The 11,202-nt window shown below is 40.9% G+C and overlaps 1 protein-coding gene across 4 annotated transcripts in view; it reads right to left on the bottom strand.

Moving 5' to 3' along the window:
• Positions 1-3,188: 3,188 nt before the first annotated feature.
• zeb2b (zinc finger E-box binding homeobox 2b) overlaps positions 3,189-11,202 on the bottom strand; it is a 74,148-nt gene continuing 66,134 nt past the window's right edge. For 3 of the 4 annotated variants that reach the window (XM_030772491.1, XM_030772489.1, XM_030772490.1), the window contains 4 exons: positions 10,129-10,237; positions 7,723-9,722; positions 5,903-6,083; positions 3,189-3,833 (listed from right to left, as the gene is read on the bottom strand). In XM_030772491.1, the coding sequence (XP_030628351.1) occupies positions 3,259-3,833; positions 5,903-6,083; positions 7,723-9,722; positions 10,129-10,237 (2,865 nt within the window). In that variant the 3' untranslated portion in view covers positions 3,189-3,258. The remainder of the gene's footprint in view (positions 3,834-5,902; positions 6,084-7,722; positions 9,723-10,128; positions 10,238-11,202) is intronic. The other variant, XM_030772492.1, reaches the window with a different exon arrangement.

Here is an 11,202-nt window from a genome sequence, read left to right as displayed (position 1 = left end):
AACACACATACACAAAGGAACAAATACAATCTTACTTTCTCTCTCTCTTTCTCTCTCTCTCTCTTTCTCTCTCACACACACACGCACACACAGATATTCACACCAACACACAATCTCCCGCTCTCTCTCTCTCTCTCTCTCTCTCTCTCTCTCTCTCTCTCTCTCTCGCTCTCTTTCTCTCTTTGCATTGGGCTGGAGGAATTTGTGGAAGGAATTGCGTTCCCTGAAGAAAATGCAGAAATCTTGGTCTGAGCCAGAGACCGAGCAGGGTAACATGGTGAATCATCAGAAGAGAAGACTTCCAAACGTATCATCAGCGCAGCCAAAACACACACACACACACACACACACACACACACACACACACACACACACACTCTAGTGACAATATTGAAGATGCCAGAATAAGGATTACAAGAACTGTTTTACAGGTTTAGCCTCTCAAAAGTTCAAGCTTTCGTGTTTATATTGGTAAGTTGTTTAACTCTGACGGTACCGTAAAAAGCTGATGAAAAACTGATATGTGTGTATAGCTTTTTAGAAAGAAAGGCACATATATATTACTCGGAGTGACGCCTGTGTTTTGTTTGTCAGGCCTTCAGTGACATCACTGGTAACGTTGATGTTAAGTTGTCAAACAGACCTGAAACATGAAACACACAACATGAAATTTCCTATGCGGGTCTGCTAATGACTATATGATGTCACTCTATTTGGCAAATCTTAAGAGACACATTTATGAAAAAAAATAGAAAGAAAATTGAGAATCTGTTCCCACACATAAACAGGACTATTGGAAGACAAATACAGAAAAAATACTGATTTGGACTGAATATGATTTTTAAAGACAGTGACAGGGATGTACATGGAGACTTTGATTCTATGACGTACTGTATATCAACACTCCTACAATGATATAATTTCATTTCTTATATTTTTTTTTTCTTTTTAGAACAGTGCAAATTTGACTCATATACGTGTTTCTTTTTCCCTCTGTGTAGAATGACTGGGATCAATATTTAGGAGAATATGCAAAACATGTTCTATGTTTGGCATTCTGCAATCCCTCCTCTTTCATCTTCCTTTCTTTTGATGTCGTGTTAAAAGTGTTTGATATGCTATTGCAGAGTGAAGCTGCTGTCCTTATGTTTCTTTACTCTGCAGTCTGTTTAATCTGGGACTCAGCATCGCGGAAGGTCTTCAACAGGCTCCACCCCCCACACGGCTTCATAGCCTGTCCTGACCACCCCAAAATACCTCATATACCTCTACATTTATATTCTATGAGTGAGCATAGATCTTAGCTTGTGAGCTGATTTAAAATATCTCATTTACCTGTATATTTATATTCAATGAGTTAACAGATCTTAGTTTGTAAGCTGATTTAAAAAGGTGGTTTATGGTTATCATAACAACAGTGTTATTTACTTATTTATTTATTTTGATGAGTTCAAAGAGCATGTTATCGTTTTGAGAAATGTTTAAATGTAGAATGCTGTCGTTACAAAATAAACATCAAATCCATCGACATCTGTGTTCTTTAATTTGGCTACTTTTATTCGAGCATGGTCATTTCCAAGAGAAATTACAAATTAAAAATTCAATAATACTTTTACAAAGACATTTCAGGAAAGATTTTTTTTGTTCTGTCATGGTATCATACATTGTATTTTAACAGTCCCTCTTCATTTTTTTAGCTAAAAAGAAAAAAAAAGAAAAAGAAAAAAGAAAAGAAAAAGAAAAAAGGAAAAAATGAGGAAAGTGGAATTTTTATCTTTTCAGTCGAAAATACAGTGTCTTCACAATATTGTATCAAAAGTTCCCAAATTTGGAATTTCCAGTAACTGGAAAATAATAAAAGAAATAAAACAAAATAATACGTTGAAAATTCGCATTTCACAATTAATGTTTCAAAACACAATAAATGCTCTCTTTTCGTAAAATTTGCCCCAATGATCAACGCCATGTTCCATTTTACTAAAATATATCTATATATTGAAGAACTATAGTACTGTACACTACAGTATGAAATAAATAAAATTAGGAAATATAAAATGGGCCACATAAATAAAATGTTATTTTTAAAACTACAAATAAAATGAATGCAATTATGCTGTTGTTGCAAAATGGTTTGGTGTAATACTGACAAAGGTTTAAAAAAAAAAAAAAAACAAACAAACAAAAGAAAGAAAAAAAAAAGAAAAGAAAAAAAATTGCACAAACATAATGTAAACTAAGAAACTGCTGCCTATTCTTCTAATACTGACATGGGTGCTTCAAAGTCCAAGATGAGCTGTTTTTTCAGAGCTGAAGCTGGTGAAAAGGGCAACTTTCGTCACCCTCTCTCTTTTATCACTATATAAAGATGGCACTTTCAGAAACAAACAGATTAAAAGGTTTGCATATAAGGCTTTTTTTTTCCTTTTATAAAAAACACCTTACAAAGGCTTTCTTTTTCTTCACTGTTCCAAGCATCCTTCAATCTGTACCTTCACAGACCATTTTTATCACTTCATCGTCTCTTTTTTTTAAGACTTCAGTTTCTTAAAACCAAACAGGTATATGGGTTAGATTCCTTCATACAAAGAAAATCGGAGGCCTAACACATGTGTGGCTATTTGACCAGACTACAGGGCAAAACCAGAGACAAGACATTAAACTGAAGAATAAGCCAAGTTACTGATGACCTGCAGTATAACCACTGCAGAATTTCTTCTTCTTTTTTTTAACACTGTATAAATATACATCGGCAATAATTTTTATTATTTTTGTAGTGATTACAGAAGCAGAGTGCAATTTGTACAAAGTTACTAGTTTGTGCTATAAATACTATGAAACACAGGGTTTTTTTTAGGAGGTTAGCACCACACATTTCTTTAGGCCTTAACACTGTACAAATTTTTTAAAATGTATTTTATTTATTTATTTATTTTTTTGTCCCTCCCTCCCCATTTTTGCATAAGACAGCTTCTTTACACCTACCCCTGACTGTGAATCTCTGACTTGAAATTGATGTCTGTCTGCACACCGTCCCGCCCTCTCTCTCGTCTCAGTCCCTTAAAACAAGCTTCCTAGAAGGCCCAGGCACGTGCTTGTACAACTCTGTCACGGCAGCGTGTTCTCAAATCAAGCGGGTTAACAGTACAACTGGAGAAAAAAAAAAAGCGAAACGAACAGAAGAAAAGACATGGGAAGCGATTTTTTTTTCTCTCTCTTTTTTTTCTTTTTCTTGTTTTTCTTCAATGCAGTGGTAGTTCCTTACATGCCGTCTTCGATATTGTCCTCATGGTCAGATTTGGTTTCCGTTTTCCCGTCCACCGAACTATCGTCCATGGAGTGCTCTCCGTTTTCCTCTTCGTCTCGCAGCGTGTCCGGATCCGTGTCCATACTCTTGTTCTCACTCTCCTCCTCCTCTTCTTCAAAATCTTCCTCTCGTCTTCCCAACTTCGTGTACGTTCCATCGACTTCCTTCTGTCTTTCTCTTATGCCGCCGTTGATACCATTCCTCAGAAGCCCCTCCCGCTCTTCAGGGTCTCCGTAACCTGCCGTGTTGATACCTTGCAGGTAGGCCCTGTTCATGAGTAGCTCTGTGGGTTCCAGGTGACCTTTCTCTCTGGCTTCTCTCTCTGCTGCTTCACGTTCCTCTGCCTCCCTCTTGCAGTAGGAGTATCGGTGGTTCATGTGCTGAGAGTAAGAGCCGGAATGGGAGAATCGCTTTCCACACTTGTCACACTGGTAGGGCTTTTCTCCAGAGTGCAGGCGGGAATGCTCTATCAAATGATGCTTGTGTTTGAAAGCCTTCTTGCAGATCTGACACTGGTGCGGCCTCTTTCCTGCAGACACACACACACGCAGACACACAAAAAAATGACAAGAAGAGAGGGATCAGTCAACCGTTTATCTCCCACTAGCAAGTAATCTATATATGTCAGAAGAAAAAAAACAAAACAACAACGACAAAAAAAAAACAAAAAAAAAACAAATGGCAAATGGCAAAAATGAAAAAAAGTACATTAAGTGATTCAAATGGAAAAAAACAGTGAAAAAATAATGTAGTATGATTTTATTTTATAAGATGTCTGTGTAGTCTAGTTTTGTTACAGCTATGGGTGACAGTGCTGTCAGCGTTTGAATTTGTGTGTTTATATCTGAAAATTCCCTCCTAGAACTGGAGCATGGAAGACGAGAATCACAAACAGGCATTTCTGCGTAATGCCACACTGCCAGAATACAACATAAATAAACCATCGAAAACCAAACAAACAGAGAGCTGTAGCAAAAGGAACAAACAAATAAAAGATGAAATTGAACTGCAGACTCCTACGGTTTCTCTGCACTACTGAACATGATCCAAATTCATTAGACATTTTCCTTTTTTTTTTTTCTTTTTTTTTTTAACTGTGTGTGTGTGTGTGTTTGTGTGTGTGTGCATGTGTGTGTGTTTGGATGCGTGCTTGTGTGTGTGTGTGTTTGCGTGCACACGCGCTTGTGTGCGTGTGTGTGCATTGAGCTGAACTCCTTCTTAAGATTCTGTTGCTCTGTCAAGTTAGCCCGTGTTAGTTTGGAAACTTGGATTCCCAGTGTGCAATCTGAAACCACAGTAGTGTGTATGTGTGTATGGACAGACAGAAATTTGATTGCATCACTTCACCAGATGAGGTTACTAAATAGAAACCCTGGCTTGCGAGGGTGTGGGGATGCACCACATAACTTTGACGCGAAAGCCCCCTCGACATAAAACTTTTTTGGATTTACACCAACTCAGCACATCTGTGACGTACGTCAGTCTGTGTGACATAAATGAAAAGACAGGTTTCCTGCATGGGCCATTCCAATAAGCTGGAGATAGCACTTGTCATACACATACACACACACATCTGGTCAATGCCAGGCCACAAATAGCCCAGGAATGCTTTCCACACTAGCCATAGCTACCATACTTTGCATGGACTTTCCTCCTACAAGCTTCAGCAGTCAAAAGAGAGAGAATGAGAGAGAGAGAGAGAGAGAGAGAGAGAGAGAGAGAGAGAGAGAGAAAGAGAGAGGGGGGTATTCATGCCACAGGATTTCCAACCATGCGCTATCGCCATAGAGAGCTCTTGGTGCCCGCAGTACAGAGTGATGCAATCCAGTGAAAGAGAATAACGAAGAAAAAAGAGGTCACATTTTTTATGCTGTTGCTCTCATCTGAAAACCAAAACATGTTACGATAGATTGTGGCTGATCAGAACGATCTCTCCCCCCTCCTTGTATCTTTTATTTAAGGGTTACTGACACAGAGCAGGGTCAAAGACCCTCCGCCCCAATAGACACCGGAAATCTGAGAATTTATATCATATTGTATTCAAGATTCATAAAAATGTACATATACATAGTTGATCTAAAAAGGTTATGTTTTTTAGGAGAGCAGTTTTTAATCCTCTCTGGCCACCATCCTGTATATTTTGTTTGTGTCCTGAACAACACACTCTCACTGCAAATAGAGCAATATAACTTGTATGTGAATGGTAGGATTGTCTTTCATATAAAATATGGGAATTCGTACTGACAGTCCTCCTACCAGTAGAATCATTGAAGGCCACCCATTAGGATAGGCCAAGGAGTACGGTGAAATAAAATAAAATAAAATAAAATAAAAAACGGTGTTTATTTTGCCAAGACTGAGTCACGTTTGGCTGTATTTTTATCCGTCATTACAGCTATAAATCTTCTTACCCCTGTCAGCAGGAGAGAAACACGTTAGTTTTTGATTTACATCCAGCTTCAAAAAAAAAAAAATTAAAAAAGGAAAAAAATAAAGAAAAGAAAGAAGCAGGAGAGTTGGGAAAAAAGGAGGGTTTAGTAACACAAACAATGAGGAAATCACGGGGGGTAAAATAAGTGTCTATAGAACAGTATGTACCTGTGTGTTCATATTTGTGTCTTAGGAGGGAACTGCTCTTCTGGAAAGTTTTGTCGCAAAGGTCACACGCGTACATACCACTTTCTGTCTTCTTAATCTTCTTCCGGGACAGACAGGGGTCAGAGTCTGTCATGTCATCCAGGCCTGACATATACTCTGGCGTGACCTCCAGCAGCTCCCCCTACGATAGAAAATAAAAAGAAAAAAAGAAGTTTATAATTCATTCCATACCTCCCAGGCACAAAAAAAAAAACAACTCAGATACACACACACACATACATACTTGTGCACACATACATTTACATGAAAACAAATGAATGCTGCTCTTTCAGACATAGCTCTGTCTCAAAAAACTGATAGAGGAACTTTCAATGAGGAGAGTAAAAAGAAAAAATTAAAAATAAAAAAATAAACTCACTTTCATCATTTCAAGCTAATAATCACATGAGGAAATGTTTGTGAGTTAAAAAAGAAAAAAAAAAAGAAATGAAAAAAAAAAAAAAACGCATAAAAGGTAGGATATTACAAACGAGTCTTTAGTCTGAATGTGCTTAATAATATTTCGTTTCATATATTTGCATTCAAATTTGGTTTAATTTTGTACATGAAAGAGTGATAATGCTATATTTATCTGTTCTTCTTTTGCAGGAAAGATTACCCCGATAGGCTTAAACTTAAATTAATGGGGAAAAAAAAATATGATTACATTAGAAGGTCATAATAAGAAGAGAAAGCTTTGGCAGGGCATACTGCCACAGTCGTCTAATTTTCCGACTCGTAATGATTAAATCAAGAGGTGAGCTAAATGACCAAAATTGAGCAGCACCATTGCCCTCATTAGAGATGCTTGCACTGGCCTTGACAATGAATCCATAGACGTAGCTGCACCGGCTTTTAAGAGCGGGAGCACTATCGCTCCGCAATCAATTTGAGCTAAATGCCCGTAGCTGTATTTTTAAAATCTAATTTAATAAGTTAGAATAGGAAACATTATTAATACTTTTTTATCAAAATGGCTCCCTCTATGTTAAACAGCCCTCAGCATTCAGCTGTAATGAACATGGAGTCTGTGTATTATTAATCTGCATGTTGAAACTCATTTCGGCTTTTCTCTCCATAGAAACATGAGTTGGAGAGAAAGAGAGAAGAAGAACAAGAGGAAGAAGAAGAAGAAGACGAAGAAGAAGAAGAAGAAGAAGAAGGAGAAGAAGAAGAAGAAGAAAAGAGCGAGATGGAGTGAAAAAAAATGCATTGTGCAAAAAGAGAAGTGCAGTAGAAAAGACGTGTAGACAGTCAGTCAGTCAGCCCCTCTGTGATGCTTAAGGGTTCGTCTTAGCGCATTACACACACTATGCCTATTACTCTGGATTTCACACTAATAAACACCTGAGATCAAACTCTCAGTGAGTGGAATGTTAGAGACAGATGTAGGCCTGTACTGGAAGAGGTTTGAAGCATCTGGCACGGTGATGCTGCCTGCACAGACAATCCACTGTGGAGTCTGGCAACAACTAAATCCCACATCATAACCTCTAAAACAGCTATTATACACCGCTAGCACTAATGACGCATGCTAGGGGAGCACAGGCACTCCAGACTCGTGCGACAGCTGTTCCCCTTCTCGGCTTTGGCGGTACAGTGTGCTCCAGGTGAGCGCTCATTTCAGACTCTGAGTACCTTTTAATTAGCAACAGAATGAGCAGATCGCTTTCAGAGAGAGAGATAGAGGGAGAGAGAGTCTATGTGTCAGACAGGGACAGAACTTGTAACTTTAAAAAAACAAACAAACAAAAAGAAAACTCTGGATGTGGTTAATTTACCTGGAAACCTTGCTTTCGCTGGTACTTTCTCCTCTGCTGCATCTCAGCAAAGGTCGCAGCTCCGGTGGCATATGTGTAAGCCATGTGTGGTAGGAATCCCATCTGATCCAGGCCTGGGTAGGGCCTCAGCCCAGGTATGCTTGCTTGGACCGGGGGCATGAAAGTGGCAGGAGGAAATGCGCTCTGCGGAGGGAGGGACGTGTACAAAGGTTTGGCAGTGAAGGGGTTGATGCCAAAAATGGGGCTAGTGCTTTTGTTGAGGTTGCCGTTGCTGTTGGGGCCAGCGAAGTCTTTCTTCAGATAAGCTAAGTTCAAAGGCTCCTCCAAGTGCTGGCGGGGAGATGGTACATGGCTGTGGTCTAAGGGAACACTATTGGGTTTGGGTCTGTTGTTTTTCACAGTCAAAATGTGCTGGGGCTCCTTCATAAGCTTTGGCAGCGATAGGTCCAACGGTTCCGCCTGCAGGTCCTCCGATGTGAAGCTGTTTGGAGTGTAGGAGCTACTGTGGGAGTTTTTGGAGGACGCTGAGGAGAGATTTAGCGGAGAAGGAGTGTTGCTCCTAGAGTGGTCCAATTTCTCGCCCATCTGTTTGGGTCCAGTAAACTGGTTGGTTTTTGAGAGCCTGAGGGGAGTGTCGCAGTTGTTGACATTGTTGTGAAGCTCTGCTATGGCAGGGGAGGTGATACGGTCTGCCGCTTTGACCAGGGACACTGGGGACCGTACTGCCAGTGGGTCTTTAGAGGGGGTGTGGTTTGTGGCAGGGAGGCCCACCTCCACATTGTTCCTGTCCAAAGGAGGGGTTCTGGAATTGCTGTACTGGTAGACTTTCCTCTGCTCAAACCATTCTTTGACAAATTCCTGAGGAAGGCCGACAGCTATGGAAATCTTCAGTAGTTCCTCTGAATTGGGCTCCATGTTCATGGCGAAGTAAGCTTTGAGAACTGACATGTGGTCCTTGTACGGGTTGATGGGGCTCGTGATCCCTTTATCAGAAATGATGGAGGAGAGGAGCAAGGAGTGTTTCTCTGCGAACATTCCTGGCTTATTTGGCGTCATGTTTTCGCTGGGCTGCAGGACTGCCTTGATCTCCTCGTTCATTTTACACAGGTATCGTTCGTGCTGATGCAGTGGGATTGGCCCTGGGAAGGTTTCTTTGCAGTATTGGCAAGAAAAGGCTGTAAACATTATGTTGTTGTCGTGTGTCTTTTCCTCCGTACCTAAATCTAGCATGTGGTTGGACTTTTCCTTTTTGATATTGCTTATTTGTCTCTTTGAGTCTGTGTTCAAGCTCTGGAGGCAAGCTTTGGCTTCGTTAACCTTCTCTAACGTGTAGTCAATAATGCTTTTTGTGGCACCGTTGTGACTGACAACTGGAAGACCGACCTGAGGACCTCCTGGGGAGGTCAGGCCCTGTTTCTGCTCCTCCATTTGGGATCCCAGCTCCTTCATGTAAGCCTTGAGCTTGGAGATATCCTCCGGCTTGCAGTCCATTTTCTGCCTGCACACTGTGTTGTCCACAATCTGGAGCACCTTCTGTACCTCACTCAGGTTATTCCCGATAGATGGGTACCCGAGCAGCTGGCCGTCCATGCCAATCCCCAGATGTTGCATGGGACTCTGTCCTGAATTGTGGATGCCCAGAGGGCTACCACCCCCTATTCCACCGTTTAGGAAGGGCCCAGGGGTACCATAGCCATGGGAAGCCATCATGAGCTTATAGTCGTTGAAATCTAAAGGCTCGGATTTGATGTTCAGGTGGTTGGATGTGTCCTGGAGGCCCAAGGGTTTGCCGTTCTCCAGTTTGTGGCGGAGTTGTGTGATGGCAGAATTTGTCGGCGAGGACGAGGCAGAGGTCGGGGAGGAGCCCGTCTTCATGCTGCTCCTCATCCTGCCGTTGACGGCGATCAGACCAATGCATTTCTTACTGCTGATGTGAGAGCTGTAGGATCCCGAATGGGAGAAGCGCTTCTTGCAGTTGGAGCATTCATATGGCTTTTCCCCTGAAAAAAAAAAAGAGCGAGGTTTCAATGGAAAGTCACAAGAAAATTCAGTCAAATGAATAGGACAGTTTAGGACAGTTTATTAAAAAAAAAAAAAAATATATATATATATATATATATATATATATATATATATATAGCTTTTTCCAGCAAAAGAAGAAGTTTTGATTTGATGCTTAATGCAGGAAGAAAGAAATCATCCTGCCTAAATTCAATACGTTTGATTAAAAGTCATCCCTTATGATCAGGAAGGCTGGAAGCCTACTCACAAAGCAGTTATCCACTGACAGTTGGATGACAAAAAAAAATGACTAGGATTTTCTGTATATCCTAATGAAGTTTACAACAATCCTAAATGGCAGTAATGAATATTCAAAGAGAGAGCTCAGGCCCTCTTGCTACCCACCACTGTGAATCCGCAGGTGTTCCTTCAGATGGTGCTTGTATTTGAAGGCCTTGCCACATTCTGTGCATTTGAACTTGCGGTTGCCAGCTCCCTGGTTCAGCAGTTGGTGCTACGAAGGAAAGGATATTTAACATGAGCTCATCACAAACAGAACAGGGGAAGAGTTCAGTCAATAATCACACTCAGCATCGAGCTCGACAAGCCAAATGGCTTGTGTTGTAACGTGCCGTCTTCCCTTTCTACTCTAAACTCTGGCGACAAGAAAGAGAATCTCATACCTTCTCATTTCCTGGCTTTGGAGCCTAGCAAACATGCTGTTCGATTTTGGCAGCCCAGGAAAAAAGCTAAATAAATAAATAAAGACTCTTCTACGGACATTTCTAAAGAGTTTCCCCTCATTAGAGACAGTAATCTGATCCTGCTTTTTTCCGTATTAATTTAGGATAATCACTCGGAAGAAATTCTGAATATTTAATGGGCTCATCCCCTTACATACCTGAATATAAAGTTAATTACATAAAAAGATGGCCACAAATAAGTGTTACAATTCAGTAATTGGAAGCTAATTCACAAGCTGTTTAAAGTCTTCAAACATCTCTCTAATACTTGCAGAGAACACCACATAGGCTGGGTCTTGATTTGCTGTTCAAAGGTAGAACATCCGCGTGCGTCCCCCGTAAATTTGCAATTCAAAAGAGGCCCCCCAAAATGAAAATATAATAGCAATAACAACAACAATAAAGTTGTACGCACACAACAAGGTACGCTAGGCGTGCGTAATTAATGTGGAGTGGGAGGTGAGCATTGGAAATGTTTAGGAAATACAAAAGATCTGTGAGCATGGAGAGAAGCCGCCCCTGATCCAGGCTGACAACTGGCGGGGAGTGGAGGCTCTGCCCACATTCCGGCTGAGACAGATGGTGTAGGGCAGGACACAGGCAGGATTGTTCAAACAGCAGCAGCCTTCAGAGATCAAGCGGGAAAAACTGGGCGGCCCATCGCCAGCCTGGGACCCCACTGCACGCATGTTGCTGAATCGCATAAACAAACAGAAACAGCTGCTTGCACCCCGCC

This window comes from Chanos chanos, chromosome 4 (assembly GCF_902362185.1).
Source record: "Chanos chanos chromosome 4, fChaCha1.1, whole genome shotgun sequence".
Taxonomy (NCBI): domain Eukaryota; kingdom Metazoa; phylum Chordata; class Actinopteri; order Gonorynchiformes; family Chanidae; genus Chanos; species Chanos chanos.
This window is presented reverse-complemented; position numbering and strand designations above follow the sequence as displayed.